At 39.1% G+C, this 20,276-nt stretch overlaps 1 protein-coding gene across 8 annotated transcripts in view; it reads right to left on the reverse strand.

The window, feature by feature from the left end:
- Nucleotides 1–20,276, reverse strand: part of tnikb (TRAF2 and NCK interacting kinase b) — an 85,886-nt gene that overhangs the window by 52,068 nt on the left and 13,542 nt on the right. For all 8 annotated transcript variants that reach the window (XM_078162922.1, XM_078162923.1, XM_078162918.1 and 5 more), the window contains exons 3-12: nucleotides 9,977–10,033; nucleotides 9,618–9,743; nucleotides 8,451–8,561; nucleotides 7,743–7,833; nucleotides 7,407–7,537; nucleotides 4,404–4,458; nucleotides 2,868–2,946; nucleotides 974–1,149; nucleotides 808–874; nucleotides 446–644 (exon numbers count right to left, since the gene is read on the reverse strand). In XM_078162922.1, coding sequence (XP_078019048.1) covers nucleotides 446–644; nucleotides 808–874; nucleotides 974–1,149; nucleotides 2,868–2,946; nucleotides 4,404–4,458; nucleotides 7,407–7,537; nucleotides 7,743–7,833; nucleotides 8,451–8,561; nucleotides 9,618–9,743; nucleotides 9,977–10,033 — 1,092 coding nt within the window. The remainder of the gene's footprint in view (nucleotides 1–445; nucleotides 645–807; nucleotides 875–973; nucleotides 1,150–2,867; nucleotides 2,947–4,403; nucleotides 4,459–7,406; nucleotides 7,538–7,742; nucleotides 7,834–8,450; nucleotides 8,562–9,617; nucleotides 9,744–9,976; nucleotides 10,034–20,276) is intronic.

Raw genomic sequence — 20,276 nt, forward strand, 5'->3', positions numbered from 1 at the left:
ATGCAGCCTTTGTTACTGAGGCTGGCAACAGTGTGTTAAACTTAAAAATGTGGTCTTTTTTTAGCTTTCTTGTCAAGACTTCAGTTTTATCCTGTACATTATTTTGAAGAAAATCTACCATTATGAGCTAATTACATGTAGAGCTTCAGGCAACGGGCTCTTACTGCAGTTTAACGTGTTATCACGGTAAACACCTCTTACCATCATGTAAAAAAAAAACAACCCCGCACCGCAGCATGGTGCAGGTATGCAAGCCACATGGAAATTCTGCATTATTGTGGTCCATAGTTTCTCTTTGCTGAGAGCATCAGAGAGAATGAAACACCTTTAAAAATTCACCTTAAAGGTTACCTGAGTTTATAATGCTCCCATGTGTTTTAATCTGTATTACAAACATTATTGTTGGTGTCTGACATAGCGTAGCAAATAAAAGACCTCCAATTACCTCCTCCAGCCGTCTCCTCTGCTCTTTCTGCTCCTCGATACGTTTCTGTCTCTCAGCCAGTAGTTGGCGTTTGTGTTCCTCGTTCTGCTGCTGCTCCAGCTGCTGACGCCGAATCAGCTCTGACCGTTCCTTATTGGCCAGCTGGAGGCGCAGGAAGTCCCGCCTCAAAGTGGATTCACCAGGGATGTTGATGATGGAACTGGAGGAGAATGAGTCAGAGTAGATAATTGCTGTGGTCAGTGTTCTTTATTGGATTTATTAACAATTCAATGGAGGTTATCAAATTTTTACGACGTAAATCTTTATTTTCTTCAAATCAGAAATGATAAACATGTGGATGATTTGAGTAGTAGTGGTCATACCTGGGCTCTCCAACGTCCCTCTCTTCATCCTCCTCTTCACTCCCACTGTACTCGTACTCCGTCTCATCTGGAGGAAACACACACACAGGTTAACATCACATGATCCGAAGCAGATGACACTTGGCGCAGCTGTGAGGTGAGTCAGCAGGGGTGCAGCTAGCCTCACCCCTCTCCCCCCTCCTCTTCTTGGTACGGTCGATGTGGTCCTTCAGCTGGATGCGGACCTGCCGCTCGTTGGGAAGGTCCCTGATAAACGGGTGTTTGAGGAGCTGCTCGGTGCTCGGCCTCTGACTGTGACTCTTCACCAGACAGCTGTCTATGAAGGACTGGAACTTCTTTGACCTGGGGACACACACACACAGGAAGTTAGATGCATGACTGATCAAATTTTATGACATCAATCTTAATTTCCTTAAATCGTAAATGATAAACACATGGAGGCTTTATAAATCAAATTAAAATGCAAAGTTTAATTAAAAAGTTATTCAGTTAAGTTGGTATTTATAATAAAAAAAAAAAAGTTAAAGGGCCACTACAAATAGCAGTATGATCAGCAACACCTGTAGCAGCCAGTAACACAAAGTACAGTAGAAGCAGCTGGGCAATAGCAGAAATAGTAGTACCAATAGAAATAGTAGCAACAGTTAAAGTAGTGGCAGTAGTTGCAGTATTGCTGGTATCAGTGACAGTGGTCAGAGTAACAATAGTAATCACATTGCATTAGCATCAGTGACAGAACCAGTTGCAGTAGCAGCAACAGCAGTAGTAACAGAAGGTAGTATTTGTGTCAGTACCAATATTGCAGTGGTAGCAGTATTAGTATCAGTATTAGTAGTAGTAGTAGCAGTAATAGCATAGAAGCAGTGGGGAGCCACAATAATGAATAAAGTACTGTAGTAGTATTTTTAGTGTCAGTAGCAGTAGTAATAGTATTAGTAGTGGGAGTAGTAGTATCAGTGACAGTACCATTTGCAGTAGCAGCAACAGCAGTTAAAGTAGTACTAACAGTAGGCAATATTGGTGTCAGTACTAGTAGCTGCAGTGGTAACAGTAGCAGTATTAGCAGTAGTAGTAGTAGTAGTAGTAGTATAGTAGCAGTGGGGATCCAACATAAAGAATAACGTAGTGTAGTAGTTTTATTAGTGTCAATAGCAGTAACAGCAGTAAAAGTAGTAGTAAAAATAGGTTGTATTTTAAGTGTCAGTACCAGTAGAAGCCATAGTAACAGTAGCAGTATTAGCAGTAGCAGTAGTAGTATTAGCAGTAGCAGTAGTAGTAGTAGTAAGTTTTAAGTTGTGTTTATAACTTTAGGTGTGGTAGAATTTAACATTAACTATTATTACAAAAATTAAAATTAGAAATCTATTTGCATCATTTTTATAATAAAAATCATGTGCAGAGATTTTGAAAGATAGGCAGCATAAATATAATGATGATTCATCAGGTATGTCTGTTCAAGACAAAATCTAATGTTAAAGGATGATTGAAGTACAAAAAAAATGTATAACTACCTTAGAACAACACACACATATATATGTGTATCTACTAGAGTAGATACACATATATATGTGTATATACTAAAGCAGATACAAAAACAGAAATGTTAATTAACAGTATATAAAAGAATGTAATAAAAACTATTGATTAATGTGTGATGTCCTTATAAATACAGAAAATGAAAATTTAATTTTTCAACAACTAATTTCCTAGTTACAGTTTTTCCTTTCTCTTCCCCTACTTTGTGTTACAACACAACAACAACAACAACAACACACAACAGGGCCAACTTAAAGAAACTTCCAGTTAAGGGTACATGTGTCAGAAAAATATTTTTTTCCCGTGTTACACCAGGTTATTTTTAATCCTAAACTGCACCTTCCCACAGCAACCAGTTTACTGCTGAATGTGGCAAATAATGAGGTCTAGAGGAGCCACAGAGTGATGCTGAGACTGGATAATAACCACAGAGCAGGTGCAGAGAAATGTGTGTCAGTGTGAGTGTGTGTGTGTGTGTGTGTGTGTGTGTGTGTGTGTGTGTGTTTGAGCACAACGTGACTCACCACTTCTTAGACTTGAGTCTGGGGGCAGGATTTCTGGGGATGAGGAAGAGCGCTCGCATCGGATGCATGTCGCACAGAGCTGAGGAGGAGAAAGTAAAGGAGAGGACAGAAAAGGATTAACCAGAGGGAAGGAGGAGAGGAGAGGAGAGGAGAGGAGAGGAGAGGAGAAATAAAAAAGGAAATAAAGGAGAGAACAGGAGATGGAGGGAAAAGGGAAACAAAAGGAGAAATAACCAGACAATAAAAGATAAGAGGAAGAAGGGCAAGAGAGGAAAGGAAATGAGACATAAGAGAAGGAAAAAATAACAGAAAATGAAAGGGAATGAAAGGAAAGGAAACAAACAGGCAGAAGATGATGAAAGAAGAAAGGAAAGGACAGAATACAATGAAAAGTAATGAGAAGAGAGGTAAGAGAAGAAATGGGGAAAATGAAAGGAAACAAGAAACAGTAGAGGAGAAGAGACAAGACAATAAGAAAGAAAAGGAAACAAACAGGCAGGGGATGAGATAAGAGGAAAGGATTGAAAAGGAAAGAAAGAAATAAAGAAATTAAAACAGCAGGAGGCAAGATATGATGATAAAAGAAGACAACAAGAGAGGAAAGTAAAGGAATAAGGGCAAGAGATGACAGGAGATGAGACAGAAAAGAAAAGGAAAGGACGGAAGAGGAGAGATGACAAGACAAAAGGACAGGAGATGAGATGATAAAAGAGGACAGGAAAGGATTAGTGAAAAGAAGAGGAAATGAGAGAAGAGAAGAAATGGAGGAAGGGAAACAAAAGTAGACGAAACAAAACAATAAGGAAGAAAAGGAAAGGACAGAAAAGGAGACCGGACAAGACGAGGAGTAAGGAAAGAAATCAAACAGGCAAGAGATGAGATGAGGATGGGAGAAAAGAATAGGATAGGAAAGGACAAAAGAGGATAGGAGACAGAAGAGGAAAGGAAATAAATAAGCATGAGGTGAGAGGAAATGGTAAAGGAAAGAAAAAGATAGGAGGCAACAAGGGAGGAAAGCAAAAAAAAGGGCAAAGGGTGAGAGAAAAAGAGCCAAGGAAAGATAAGAAGAGGTGAGACAACAGGGCAAGAGGGAAGGAAACACAAGGACGGGAGATGAGATGATAAAGGAGGACATGAAAAGAAAAAGGAAAAGGGATGAGAGAAAAAGAGAAAAAAAGGAGGAAATGAAACAAAAGGATAGAAGGAGGAGATGAGACAAGAAGAAAGAAAAGGGCAAAAGAAGAAAGGTAACAGGACATGGGGAAGGAAACAAAAGGACAGGAGATAAGATGATAAAAGAGGAAAGTAAAAGACAAAAAAAGGGGGGAAAGAGGAGAGAAGAGAAGAAATGGAGGAGAGGAAACAAATGGATAGGAGACGAGACAAGAAGAAGGAAAAGGAGAGGAAACATAAGTGCAAGAAATGAGAGGAGTACGAGAAGGGAAAAAAGAAACAGATTTAGACTTTTAACTACGAGACAAACTGTACTCTGTGTCTACTCGAAAGAGTTTAATGAGTCCGATGTTTCACACTTACGTGGTGCTCCCTCTGCCATCTCTATAGCTGTGATACCGAGCGACCACAGATCACTCTGCAGAGAGAGGGAGAGAGAGAAAATTGAAAACTTTCACATCCTAAAAACCTGTTACTGACTTCACACATCATGTTTTAGGTCCACTGGTCAGTGTTCTTGTTAAATGATAAAAATACAGGCTCAGACATTATCACTGCTATCGTAGATCTCCGGCTCCACGCTAATATTTTATCAATGTTATCCATCTGCCTCTTTTTTATAGAATGTATTTGCATATTTTAGCCAACAAACTGCTATTTTAAGGCGATGTTAATACTGAAAGATGAAGTGAGGGTTTCTTGACACAGAGAGCCCCAGAGGGTTGGAGTTAATGGTGTCTTAACAGAACAGTGCTCATCCTCCGCAGGTTTGCCACAGGTATTCCTCCAGCCACTATTACTGCACATTGTCCATACAGTGATGACTGCAGGACTGTTTCTGTGAGGGGACTTTATATGAGTCTGTGGTTGGTGGTTTGTGATCAGAGATTAAATCATTGAACCTTTGCAGAGAATTTGAAAGGTCAGCTGGTGTTCACAGCTACAGCACAAGCATTTTGACTCTGTGAGTGATGAGGAATTGATCTTTGTGAGTTCTACAAAGAACTAGAATTACCGCCCCGCGGTTGTATGCTTCCGCCAACCTGTCAAGTTTCTCTTACAGTTTACATCAAAGTCTGTGAAAACATAGATGCTTCACACACATCTTCCCCCCTGCAGCACAGAAGATCTATACGTTCAGCTCAGTTTCAAGATTAGTGTCACTAATTCAGTATCTGACCAAATGTCTCCCCTTCTGTTCCTGAGATTTGACGCTGAGTAATGGCAAGAAAAGTGTTTTTACAGAATATTATGACATCACAGTGAAGGTGACCTTTGACCTCTTGGTTATAAAATGTCATTAATACTAGGGATGTCCCGATCTAGCTTTTTCACTTCCGATCCGATACCGATATTACAGCCTTGAGTTTTGGCCGATACCGATCCGATCCAAGCACGTATTATACATATTCACTTATTTTGTTGTCAGTCATGTTAGAAAAGGTTTGATCAAGCAATATCACTCTAACAAGAACAACTACTTAATCGGGTTAGTTAGAATGATCCACAACAGTTGGTATGAGAAACTGACCTGTTTATTGTGTACAGGGTTAAATAAACAAACTTTAAACTTGAACATTAACATTAAATAAAAAATATAGCTGGTTTGCTTCGGCTGCTTTGGCCCCTTAATAAATAGAAAATAAATCAACACAAGAAATCTTTAAAATGTCTAATATTGAAATTAAAATAGCAGCAAGACTCCACACACTTGTGCTTTGGCCCCCTAATAAATAAAAAAAAAGATTAACACCACAAGACATTGTTGACATTTAACAAGTGTCAGTGCCAGCCTGGTGCACAGGCACACAATATTGTACAACTGTTTAAACAAGCAATAGTCTATCCATGGCTCCAGTTTCACTAATTGTGCTCAAAACAATGCCATCAGTGCTCTTTACTTAAACAGTAAGAGTGTAAACCAAATAAAAGTATCACTCTCAAAAAAACCGGAGCAGAAAACAAATAGTCAGTTAACTAAGTTGACGGCTACTCTTCCTACCCTTCCCTCCGTGTGTGTCTGCCGTCTGCATGCTGGCCTGGTGGATTGATAGTAAGTGCTGGAGCGGATCACTGGAATGGACTGCTTGAATCGCGGAGCACTGGGCTGGCCGGAAAACCTGAATCGGAGTCTGTGAAAAACTGGATCGGAGTTCTTGGATCAGCATTTTTCATGCAGTCCGATCCGATGCCGATGCACGTTTTTTGCTAATATCGGCGGCCGATCGGGACATCCCTAATTAATACTTTATTTTATCCTACTAGACATTTGTGTAAAATTTTGTCATAATTAGGATATGAATTCCAGAATCATGGTTGAAAACACATTTTTCAAGGTGACATTGACCTTGACCTTTGACATTTGACAACCAAATTCTGATCAGTTCAAACTTTAGTCCAAGTGGATGTTTGTGTCATATTTGAGGAAATTCCCTAAGGGCTTTCAAAAAATGAGACGGAAACTGATGCAAGGTCACAGTGACCTTTGACCGCCAAAGTCTAATCAGTCCATCCTTGAATCCAAATAAACAGTTGTGCCAAATTTGAAGACGTTCTCTTTAGGTGTTCTTTAGATGAGAATTGCGTTCATGAGAATGCGACGGATGAGGTCACAGTGACCTTGAACTTTGACCTCTGACCACCAAATTCAAATCAGAAGAAATTCTCTCAGAGTGTCATAGGGCCATAGGTCAAAGGTCACAGTGACCCCCAAAACCTTATCAATTCTTCCTTGAATTCAAGTAGAGATTTGTGCCAAATTTTACGCCATTTCCCCAAGGCCATCTCAAGATATCGCGAGAATGGGACAGACAGATGGACAGACAATCCAAAAATATAATGGCTCCGGTTATGGCTATCGCCAGCATGGAAGCATAAAAACAGTATTTTTCTCAGATGCTTATTGTTTTCACTGCTGATCGAAACTTCTGACATTATTTTCTTTTAACAAATAAGTGCACAATTTTAGATTTTTTTTCTTTTTCTATGGCATGTGAAATGACTGTGTATTGTATTGCAAGTTGCCTGAAAATTCACTATTGTGCTTTACCAGTAAGGCCAGCTGTAGCAGAGTGTGTGACTAAAGGAGGACAGAAATACCTGAAGGCAATAACCTACATTTTTTTAATATGCACAATGTAATATTAGGGTCCAGTGTTTAGGATTTAGAGGGATATATTGGCATAGATAGAATATAGAAGAAATGCTCTGTCCTGCATTCAAACTGTTACTCAAGTAAAAGCATCAAAATATACCTAAGTACCAAAGGTAAAAGTATTCTTTATGCAGAATGGCCCACTTCAGAATAATATATATTACATTATTGGATTAGAGTTAGTGATGCATTATTGTGTTCATCAGGTATACCTTAAAGTCATATGTGGCATCAGGGTTCTCATCGCAGGCGATGACCTCCGGGGCCATCCAGTACGGTGTCCCAATAAATGTGTTCCTCCGTCCCACTGTACGATCTAGCTGGGCGCTCACACCAAAGTCCACTGCAAACACACACACAGAATTAAAGGCTTAAAGTGTAAGCAATATAATCATATGGTAATGTATCACTTATTTTAAAAAAGTGTTTATAATTGCCAAACAGTATTTTTAGCTGCTTGTACAGTATGCAAGATCCACTGTGTGTGTGTGTGTGTGCGTGCGTGCATGTGTGTGTGTGTGCATGTGCATGCGCACGTGCCCTCTAACCTAGTTTGACCTCTGCGTTCTCTGTCAGCAACACATTCTGGCCCTTGATATCTCTGTGGATGACCTTGTGCTGGTGGAGGTGGGTCAGACCCTGGAGGCAGAGAAGAAGAAAATGCCTATTACTTCCTATTATACAGACCTCACTATGATATAATGATATGAAAACAGTTTGCTACCCTCCTTTCATCAGCAGAACATACTGTAAACACGTAAATATGCTGTTCCTCTGGGAACCATCTGAGGTTCCCTTGTGTTTGCATTTGTTTCAGACCAAAATAGTTCCAGTTTGTTAAACATGGATGAGATCTACAGTGCTACAGTAAAAATGATGGTGATTAACCCTACAGGTCATTATGAATTTCTTCGAGGAACCAATATGGCTTCTGATAAAAAGCCATACAACAGCTCCTCAACATTCCTCTATGGTTCCTTTGAAGAACACAAATGTCCTCATAACAGGCTTTTTATAAAATCTACAAGAGATATCTTGTATTGAGAGCCCCTTGTGTTAAAATACCTGAAATAACACAGACTATTAAAACAAGGTGTTTCTCAGGGAGCCGTCTGGAGTCCTCTTATGCTTGCAATTGTTTTCTACCAAAAGAGTGTCACCAAACATTTACTTTTTTTGGGATAAGACCTACAACAGATTTTTTTTAATGTTGGCACATATCTAGTAGTGATTTTAATTTCAGTTTTGATTCTCACCCTGAGGATCTCTCTGCAGACATAGGCGATCCACTCCTCCTTTAGAGAGTTCCCTTTGGTGTTTTTGATCAGATCCGTAATCGAGCCGGCCCCACAGAACTCCATCACCAGCTACAGACGTACACAAACACTGTTACTGATTTTCTAAATTATACCATTAGTTTTTAGATTGTTTCTTAACTTTCCAAGCAGTTTCTGTTCTTTCCAATATGCTCTGAAAATCAACCTGCAGGGTTTTAATACTTAACTTGACATCTATCACAATAACTGTGCCAAATCGATTAATCAAAAATCGTACATTATTGAGCTATCAAGTTATATGTTAAGACAAATCTCAGGCATTAATACTGAATGGTGCTCGTCAAATGTGACGAGCTACTGCTTTTCTCTGCTTTATGCCATTATAAAATAAATATCTTTGTGTTTTGTACTGTTGTTCAGACTAAATCATGACTGAAACTTCACTGATGGGGGCAGAAATTTGCTGTTGCACCTGTAACCACACCCAAAAGTGATGTAACGAGGTGCCGAAGTACACACCGAAGCAACCACTGGAGATCAGCACAAGATTTTTGGGTATATCTAAACTATTGATCTAGTTTGTTATGAATGAACCTTTACTGAAATGTATGTCCTATTTTTGGTTGCTTAAAAGGTGAAACCAGTATCTGTGGACCATCTCCTCAGTCTTATCTGTTTTAAATTTTAAAAATGGACAGTAATAACAAGAACATAATAGAACAACTTTTAAAAATAAAAAAATGCATTGAAATAAAAACATTAAAAAAAGAACCAATGAATAAAATTTCAAAATAAAAAATATGTTACTCTTTGATCTAAGGTTCAGGCATTTACTTAACATGAGTATTTTTAGGATTAAGGAAACTGCTTAGTACTGATTTAAAGCACAAATTAAAAAAAACAAAAAAAAACCTTAACCAACTAAAAAATCATAACCTCAAACTTGCTAATTTCCTATATTAAGGAATATAAAAGCAGAAACAACTTTGTGTTGTGAGTTTTATTCTCAAAATAAGGTATTACAAAATTGATAGAATAATAGGAATGATTTGTACATCAAAAGTTTGCGATCAAAAGCCATATTTAGAATATGTGAAGAAGGTGTGTTCTAGCTCTTTAACTTCCAGACAAATAAAATGCACGTACCCAAAGCTGGTCATCCATTCCTGGAGGGTTCTTCTTGATGAAGGCTCCATAGTAGGTGGCAATGTTTCTGTGGTGGCTATACTTCTTTAACATATTGATCTCTGCTTTAATCTCCTCCTCCTCATCCTAAAACACACACACACACACACACGCACGCACGCTCAAACACACAACACAATGCTAATACAAATCTCTGTTTACTGGGATTTTACTCTGTTTACTAAAACATTAAAATCCTGGAGGAAATCAGATTAAAGAAGAACAACCCCTCCAGCAGAGTCTAATGAGGACAAAATAAGCACTGTAGGTGTGTGTGGGCATGTACAGATTTAGGAAGACTGTGTTTGTGTGTCACTTACTCCTGTGACGTCCATGACCTTGATGGCAGCAAGCTGGCCTGTTTTGACATGGCGACCCTGAAAGACACAGAAGAAAAAGGACATAATAAAGATGCTGATTAGCATTTAAAAAAAAAACAACAAAAAATCCATCGCTTGATGTGCCAGTCATAATGCATTTTTTTTTTTTTAAAGATATTTTTTGGGCATTTTTTGCCTTTATTGGACAGGACAGTTAAGTGTGAAGGGGGGAGAGAGAGAGGGAGTGACATGCAGCAAAGGGCCACAGACTGCACTCGAACCCGGGCCGCTGCGGCAACAGCCTTGTACATGGGGCGCCTGCTCTACCACTAAGCCACCGACGCCCCAGTCATAATGCATTTTGTACTTTAACACCAATGACAATGTGACACTTCTCTTGCATAGAGCGCTGACAAATAGCACAAAAAAAGCTAATATTCAAAGGCTGCCAGGTGACTTTTAACCAGTTTATTAAATACCAATACCAACATTAATTTCCTGAGATACTAAATGAAGAAGTGTTGATTTCTCCCCAAAGAATAATCCCTGTGTCATGAAATAAAAGCTGTATTTTAGTCAGCTGCTGGAGTTAAATATGACAGATGAGGACGACATTTAATCACCTGTAGAGGATGGGATCCGTGTGTGTCTATGTGCCTGGAGAATCAGGTGTGTGTGCATGTATGTCCCTGTTTTTCCATCTGGAATAATTTTGTGTTTTAAGTTTTATAAGTTCTTAAATGTTTTAAATCACATCTTTCTGCTATTGCTTCTTCTGTTTTTTTGTCTTGAGGTACTGAGGTTTTACATTTTAAGACGTTCCCACTAAGCATATAAAGAATTGTTTAATAGTAAATAGTTCCTCTGTAGGTTACCACCTCATAGGTGCACTCCTGACACAAAACAGCGTCACCTACATCAGACATTAGGGGTCACCTCTCTGCCACATGATGACCTGACATGACAAATCTTATCAGCTTATCAATCAATCAACCATGTACATGTGACTGGTTGTGTTATTTAAATTTAAATTGTTGAAGCAGGTTAAAAGATAGGATTGTTGTTGCATAGTTCCAGTTATGGAAGTAATTAGATAATGGTTTCCCATCTGTGTTGATTTACAGCCAAATCACAGTTTCTGTGGGACAAACAACTCTGTGGTTTTTACTGTAAGGTGAGTCAGTCCTGAAGCTCATGGAAAAAGTATTTCTGCAGTGACAGGAAATTATTTTGCCACGCTGGACCTGAAACACTCCAAATTGAGATCTCTGGATTTCTTATTCAGTCCACATTCCTGCAGTATTTCCATGAGCTACTCGCTGTGGTGACGTGTGCCAGTAAGAAATTCAGAGATGACAGTTCATAGCTGCATCGACTCCTAAAGAAATGACCTCATTTCCTTCATTTTACTCAAAATAAACAGTCAGATTTATGGTTTTGTTTAATATGGTTTCATAAAGTAACAACAGATGAAGATATCCTCCCTTTAAGGAAGTTTCCTAACATTAAAGGAAAGATTCAAGTAAATTTATGGTTGTGCTTTCTAAAGATATAAATCAATTATATTATGACTGCTGTATCTCGTAATTATGACTTACTGTCTCATAATAACAAGAAAGGTCTCTTGTATTTTTTGTAATTATGAGAGCCTCCTCTTCATGTTCTGCCTTAATTATGAGTTATTTTCTCAAAACTGAGATCTTTCCCTTATTAACAAGATCTTTGCCCTTAATCATGACATTTTTTCTTTTAATTGTGAGACCTTTACCTTAATTATGATAATTTTCCCCTTAATCATAAGGTTTTTTCTTAAAATTATAAGAACTTTTCCCTTGATTGTAAGATTTTCCCTTTAATCACAAGGTCTTTTCCATTAATGAGGCATTTTCTCGTAATTATGAACACTTTTCCATTAAACACAAGATCTTTTAAATCAGTTATGAGGTTTTTTCTCTTAATTGTAGGGTATTTTCTCATAATTATACAATATTTTCCCTTATGAGGTTTTTAGTCTAAATTATGATATCTTGTTTCATGAGTATGAGGAATTTTTTGATAATTATAACATCTTTATCTTTAATATTAGGTTTTTCCTGTTAATTATGGGACATTTTCCCTTAAATTGTGAGCTAATTTCTCTTAATTATGAGAACCTTCTCCTTGATGAGGTTTTTTTTCTTAATCATGAGGCCTTTCCATTCAATTATGACATCTTGTATCCTGAGTTTAAAACCTTTTTTTCTAATTACCATGTCTGGTTTTGTAAGTATGATGACTTTTCTCATAACTATAAGATCTTTTACAATATTATTAGGTCTTTTCTCTTAATTATAAGGTATGTTCTCCTAATTATAAGGTCAATTTCCTTATGAGATACTTTCCATAATTATTAGATATTTATCCTTTTGTGGTCTTTTTCTTATTTATAAGGTCTTTTTCCTTAAATATGAGTTATTTTCCCTTTTATTACACGGCCTTTCCTCTCAATTATGTCATCATAGGTAGGAGGACTTTTATCATAATCATCTTTTCTCAAAGCCTTGCATTCAACACAGCATTAGTCAACAGGGAGGCTGACTGTCTTCTAGCACTGGAGCAGTGTTTCCCAACCTTTTTGCCTTATGACCCCTTGAAATGTACTCTCAATATGCTCTCAGCTCCACCAAAGAGTGAATTCCTCTTGCAGATTGTTTTAACTGAAGGATTTTAGAGGTGTCAAACAATAAAAAGATCCAGAATTTTACATGAAAAAAGTGAGAGAAAAAAAAATCTTCTTTCCTAACTTGCAGCCCCTCAGATTAAACGCGTGGCCCCTTAGAAGGGTCTCGACCCCTAGGCTGGGAACCACTGAAGGGGAGGATGAAACTGTAACAGTGAGTCTAACTTCTCCTCCTCCAACTAAAGTCAGTATCACAGCTGTTAAAGCGAGAAAGTGGAAATGTACCCACCTCATCACCACCAGCCCACCACCCCATCACACACACACACACACACACACACACACACACACACACACACACACACACCATCTCTTCATGGTAACCTAGCAACAGGCCTGGCAGGTTGTTTAGTGAGGGCAACAAATGGGGGGTTGGAAGAGGCAAAGTGATGGCAGCGTGTGTGTCTGTGTGCATTTTTGTGTGTGTGTGTGTGTGTTAGGAGGCCATGATATTTCACACTCTGGGTCACTTTCACATGTGAGTTGTTCAGATTCTCTCTCTCACACACACACACACACACACACACACACACACACACACAGCATCTTGGTTACTCAGTGTTGCATCAGACACTGAATGTATCTGACAGGCCAAAACCACCTCAGAGTAAGGAAAGTCTCTTTTTCTCTATTTCACATCTTTCTGTCTCTCTCTTTGTGTGTCTCTCATCTTTGTTTTCCTGTTTCATATCACTGACTCACTCTCGTCCTCTCTCTGTCTCTGTCTTCAGTGTCTCTCCCTCTCTCAGTCAGTCATGTTGCAGCAGCAGCAGATATACGATGGGCAAGAAGTGTGAGGCGACTGTCAATTTAATGTGATGTATGCTCACTCAACACTCATCAGGTGTCTCTTACTCTGCATTTATACATTTGCATCAGTAAAATATATGCAGACAGAAAAACAAATGAAGCAGAGTAACAACAGTTAACCTCTACCTGATCTGACAGGCCTGCTGACCCTGCAGTCAGGGAGAAGAACAGAAATAAGTAAACAAAATGTGTACATTTCCTGCCAAGTACTACGATGACAAAACACTATTTAATCTCAATGAAACGTGACTGTCAACATGTCCATAACAGCAACAATTATGCATCATTTCTGTCAGGGAAGAAGTGTGTTTAAATCTGCGATAACAGATTTTTTTGGCCACTTGGGGTCAGTGGAAACAACATTAACATCTTCTAAGTTGATTTGTTGAAGCAAACAGTTGCTTATTTTCACATCAAGCAGTTACAGAGCAACATGATGATTCATCAGGAGTCTTTGTGTCCGTGTCTACCCTAATGAATGTCAAACATTAATTCTTTTTAAGCTCTTTTTTTTGGTCTCCACCAACTCCTGGGGGGAAATATCTATTTATTTAGCTGCTTAATGCTTTGCCATGTTCACAAGCTCGTCTCTAACTATCTGTCTGTTGTTAGAAGTGTACGACGGCTTTTTTCAACTTTATTTCTGAAAACGACGCTTTGAGAGCAGTGAGAGTGAACCAGGACAGTAAAGCGTGAGCCACACAGGTAAACAATGAGCTGAAACTCACTATAAAGCTCCATGAAGCCGAGACGAGCTGCAGATTCAGCTGATAATTCTCTGGAGGTTTGAATAAGGTGATCGTTCATGAAAGCAGCCTTCTGTCAAAAGCCAATTTTACACAGCCCGTTCAAGGCAGGAATGTTGTGCTGCTATTCAGCCTCAACGTTTCGTCTAAAATGTACACACACAGAATGGGGCGACAGCAGAGGTAGTGACAGAGCCTTACAGACGTCTGTGTGAAGGGGTGGATTTAGTCAAAGCTGCTGTTAACCAGCCCAGTCACCACAAGAAAATGTTGGCAATATAAGTTTCTGCAAACCACAGTTACTTAAGTGATGTACTATATGAGCTGACTTTATAATCTGGAGGTCGAGGGGATGGTGGATCAGGTCACACCTAGGGGAGATGCCTGCCAAGCTGCAGACCACTGTTGAAAACCAACAAACAACAAAACTCGTTGTTTTTTACTATGACAACACTGCATTTCCTGCCCAGATAATGCCACAAAAGACATATTGCACTTTCTGCCAGTATAGTACCTCAAAAGAGAATGGTTTTTTTTTACCTATGACACCACTGCATTTCCTATCAAGGTGGTGCCATGCAAAGCCGTTGTTTTTTTAACAAGACATTATTGCATTTTCTGCTGGGACAGTGCCACTAAAAGAGGCTGTTTTCTTTTACAAAGACATAGTTATTTTCCTGCCGTGATAGTGAAACACAAGCAGTTGTTTTTACAAATGCACATACAAATGTAACGTATCTGTGGTTTGCAAAAATGTACAATGCCAACATTTATTCTGGTGATTGGGTTGTGTTTAAACATCATGCCGTTTTTTGCTTCCACAAAGCCAGCATGTTATCAAAAATCACACACTGTAGCAGCATTATGCTGACATTGTTTGGTTCAGTGTAATGGCAGATCTTCCTAACAGCAGTGTAAAAAAGGTTAGAAATTGAAAGAAGCTACAGAATATAGATATTTACTGTTTCAGTGACCTGACTGAGCTGTTTCCAGGGCTTACTGAGTGATCTAGATAAAAACCAGGACCAAGTCTTTCCAAATCTGCCCATGTTCCAGATTTGTGGGGATTCTGGGATTTACTCAGCAAAGTTATTATCCAGATAACTCAGTAAACCTGCATCTTGGACCTGAGGTTAAGTGCGTGAAGCGTTGCTGTGACCGCAGGGTGAATTTGAGCGATCCACCACGATGAAGCAATAAAAGTCAAGGCAGATAAAACAGCAGAGATGAGAGGAAGAGTCTCGTCTCTGCGAGGCTCTTTGTTTTGCTATCTCTCTTCCTCCCAACACTGACAGGCCGGCCAAACAATCTCCAAAAGGTGACACCGAGCTCCCGGTGTGTGAGAGATTATGGCAGAATCAAGATGGTATGAGGAAGCTGTATATTAAAACCTGTATCCACACATACACACACACACACACATGCAGGGCGGGAGAGATAAAGATAGCGACAGAGCGAGAACAGAGGGAGGTGGCAGGTGAGGAGGAGGATGGCAGGAGATAGAAAAGGGCAGAATATCCTTTTGAGGCAGCCTGAGGCGTAAAAACACACCCGTTCAGACAAGCCTCACATTCTTCACCTGAACACAAGCCTCAACACATGAAGACAGAGACAGAAACAGGCTGACAGAGGCAACATACAGGCTGTGTTTCTTATCAGCAGTGTAATAATGAAGAGAACGTGGAAACCAGGGTCAGTTTTTGTTGATAGATTATTGTAATGGGAATGCATACTGCAGCATATTTGGCAGAAGTAGCCATAAAATGTAAAATTTTAGCGAAACATGTCACAGTATATGCTGCGTACACAGAGCCTGTAGTTGTTTACATGCTCTAAATGCTGATTTCTTGCATGGATAAATGTTTTAGGTGAATTGAGACGTCAGTATATAGGAATTTATGCCAATATTTGCCCCCTTAATCAGGTAAAGTACTGACAGAAGTTTTAGCATGTGTGGGCTTGTGTGTCTGCATGTTGTGTTGTGCTGAAGACGTCATACGTACTGAAACAATGCCTCATTAATGCTTCCACACAAATACTACAGGCTAAATATTGACTCAGATGTTAAAATGTCATTATTACAGCTCCTCAGCTGCAGCTGTTTCAAGCTAAAATGGCACCTTACAGTTCTGCTGTGTTCATGTCACACAGAAGTTTTCTTAATTGCAGGCTTTTGACTTGTAAATAGCACTCATGTCAATATCCAAAGTGTAATTACGACTGGGGAACTCTGATATATTCTACTGTAGAGAGGTGCCTGACAACAAAACAAACGGTCTGTCCGGTACAAGTCTGTTGTTTGAGGTAATAAAGCCCAAATTTAGTGGATGTGGTTAAATATTGTTGCCAGCAAACTCTATAATCATAAAACTGCTGTCCAAGGACATAAACCCTTGAAAGCTTTCTCATTTCTAAGTCTCTGTCGCAAATGTTTTGAAAGTGGCACACATGGGAACAAGACAAAGTGCAAAATCTGGAAAAGGAAACTGCAGATATATCTACAACTTTTTAAAGAGGAATATGCATTTCTTTATTTTCTGCCATATATATTTAATGTTACAATGTTATGCATTCATATTTAAAATGGCCAATGTTTAAAAAAATGAGGAAATTGTACATAACAGTAATCTCTGTGAGCAAAAACTTCTGGCTTCAGACCAGGGTTGGAAATTAGAACCAGCCAAATATTGGTAAAATATGTATGTGGCTGCTAGATTTGCTTTGCTCACCAGTTCAGTGCATACTCTGTTTCCCTTGAATTTTTCTACTCTCAAGACAAACTGAGGTCAGCTCGAGACAGATTCCTTTACGGCACAGGCACACTACTGCAAGTGTGAACATTGCATACACCTCTGAATGTAGCTACATGCTAACTTAAGAGAAAAATGTAATCTTGGTTGCTGATGTTGTTAATTTCTACAGATTTTGCCCCGTTGTGTTTGGAAGTTTTATAAGTGACTTGTAAGGGGAAAAAAGTGCCACTATACACAGTCATTCCCCAGCTGCAAGTGCACTGCTACATGTAGCTAGATGCTAACGTCAGGGAAACATGTAATCTTGGTTACTGCCGTTATCAATTCCTCCACGATTTTGGATCATATTCCTGCTTGAACATGTCTGGTTGTGTTTAGCAGCTTTTATTGGTGATTTTTTGCAGTAGAAAGTGTCGCTATTCTCTGTTCCAGTCATTCTGCAGCTGCAACGATGGTGCAGAGACGCCGAGATATAGAAGACCCAGACACACTGATCAACCAGAACAGACTGGCCTTTTTTGGGAAGGGGTCTTGCCCGAACGCGCCACGTCTGTAATCATTACGGATACGGATGTCAGTAAAAATTACGGTGACCTTTTCCTTCTGTAAAACCGTCTGGAGAAAATACCTTGGGTAATATTAATCCCGTGCGAACGCAATCCTCTGTAAAAATGTATGTAAATATTTCGTCACGTCCTGTTTACAACAACTACAACTAGTTTTCCACGTTTCCACGAGGCCCTTGAAGAAGCATTCGGTGTTGTCGACAGTCGTGATAGTGGACATTCTTCTAATGATCGCATAGCCCTACATGGGAGACCAATCAAAAAGGTTGAGAAGAAAGCACCTTTCAGAGCCACGAGACTTCTGGTTGTGTTAGGTAGGCCTAATCTAAATCCATATTGCTAATCGCTGTGTACACACAATCCTGATTATACGCAATTTCATATTGGGTTAATCATTAATTAACACATACAGGAAGCAACGTAGCATGCACTTGGTGACAGGGAGGTGACACCAGGGCACAAACAAAGTTACTACTCCCGTCTCTGGTAGAATTAGGGAGATTTCTTGTACCATGCGAATCGGACATTTATATTACAGGCATCCTGTGGTAAACTGACATTAGTTCACATCCCTATGTAAAACTAATCTCGTCCAAATAGTACTAAAAATGGAATGTCTAGGACAGACAGTGAATACAGGTGCTCCAGCACAGACAGTATGAGAAAAATAAAGTGTTTTTTGACCATTAGAGCATGTAAACATTTTCTGGTAGAAACCCAAAATACAAGTCTGAACCTGAAAATGAGCAGAATAGGTCCACTTTAATTGGCCTCCATCCCCAAATCAGAGAGTAGAGCAGCATTCAACAGGAACAATATTGAGTGCTAATGTTACAATTGCACAAAGATCCAAAGCACTAAAAAAAACAAACAAAAAAAAAAACACACTTTCTGCCCTGCAAACTGCTCAAGCCGGTATTTAAATATGCTGCCATAAAATTCTTAAAACTGTTAAGAGAATATTCTGAAAAACTGAGAATCTATTATACACAAGTTGTGTGAGAGCTTGTGAACAGACATTTTGATATATAGTTTTTCTGTTATTGAACGTGGTCACCGTTTTTCCAATTCATGAAGAAGTTTCGCTCTCCGTGGAGGCATGTGAGAAAAAGTTTTCTTCACAGGTTCAAGGTAACGCCATGAGTAATTATTACAAATTGTCATTTTGCAGGTGAAGTATTCTTTTGGGGGAAACTGTTGTACTACAGGAAAATATATGAGTATGTGAATAATGTCAGTTTTGTGTTAAAAATCAAACTTCATTTGCTGCAAGAAATACCAGGTTTTCTCATAAAAGGGTGATATTATATTCCCAGAGAGTAACATCATTCTAAAATGTTGCAAAAACACTGAACCCAAGTAAACAAAAAACTGTGACATCAGAACATCAGAGAGGCACAGATACACTTGACTTTTATAGAGCAGTGAATTTACATCCTGAGCTAAAATCAATCCCGTCTGTATACGTCATGTGTTTGCATCTGATTCAGAATCAAAAGCCTTCCAGCTGCCAGGAATGTGATGAAAATGGGACATGAATGAGGAAGGAGGCGTTGCTGAAGGGCTTTTAAACCACATCAGTGCCTCACAGTTAACACAGAAAAGCCTCCAGCACAGGAATCAAATCAGAATTCAGTTTTGACAAATGAAAACTAGATAAATGTGTCAAACCCTCAGCGTTATCATGTCCACATCCTTCTTGCACAAAAAAGCATAAACTTGATGTTATTATGATCATCACAAAGTCCAAAAAAAGTAATTATACATCTTATATTTTCTGTTCCAAGCAGTCAGAAACTGTTGTTTATGACATTAAAAATGTGGTTGTTGGTTTAACACAGTAAGTAAATAGAAAGTAATTGTGATAAACACTGGCACCAGAACAGTTGGACAGGATGACAGAGATGTTTAGAGACCTAAAGTGTGCAGGTTGCAGGAGCCTGTCAGTGTTTCAATCAATACAACAAATTGAATAAACTCCACTTTGTAAATGCTGATTCGCCGATTAATCAAATGTAGGAGAAACTCTCAGCCAGTTAACGTTGCCTCCTAATTGGTCAGAGCTCGAGTTTTTACACACCTGAGGTCAAAGAAAACACCTGTGATTAAAAGATCACAGGTTTGATTCCTCGGAGCTGCAAAAGTGCTGCTTTGCAAGAAAAACTGAAAACTGCTACCTGCTCATTCAAATACTCCTTCCCCATTGCTTGCTCACTGTCTGTAACTGACAAAGATTACTACACCTGGGAGGCAAGAGGGGGGGCAGGAGGGGAGGCGCCAGCAACCCCGAGGGCAGCAAAACATTCTAATGCAGCTGGAAAACGTTGGCAGGGAGGATGAGTAAAAACTCTCCTGCTCTAGGTCAAGAAATGTTACAGTCAGAGCTCAGAAAGTAACTAAAAGTAACTTGACCTTAACATGACTGTTGCAATTTTTAAAGACTGCACATTTCCTAACCTCCAGTTCAAAAGAAGTTATTGGGTAATACTTTGGTTTACGACTCCCACAGCTTCACAAAAATTTCCTCGGAAGCAACTGACATGTAATTGTAATTTCTAATTAAGTTTCCTGGAACAAATGATGTCATTTGGCGCTAATTATAGGCAAAATGGAGACACTTCCAATTAATTCATTCAAATTAATTTGTAGCTGAGCCAAAAGAGTCTTCCACTGAGTGCACAGCAGGTCAGCTGACACGCAAAAATC

This window comes from Epinephelus lanceolatus, chromosome 20, assembly GCF_041903045.1.
Source record: "Epinephelus lanceolatus isolate andai-2023 chromosome 20, ASM4190304v1, whole genome shotgun sequence".
In the NCBI taxonomy this organism is placed as follows: domain Eukaryota; kingdom Metazoa; phylum Chordata; class Actinopteri; order Perciformes; family Serranidae; genus Epinephelus; species Epinephelus lanceolatus.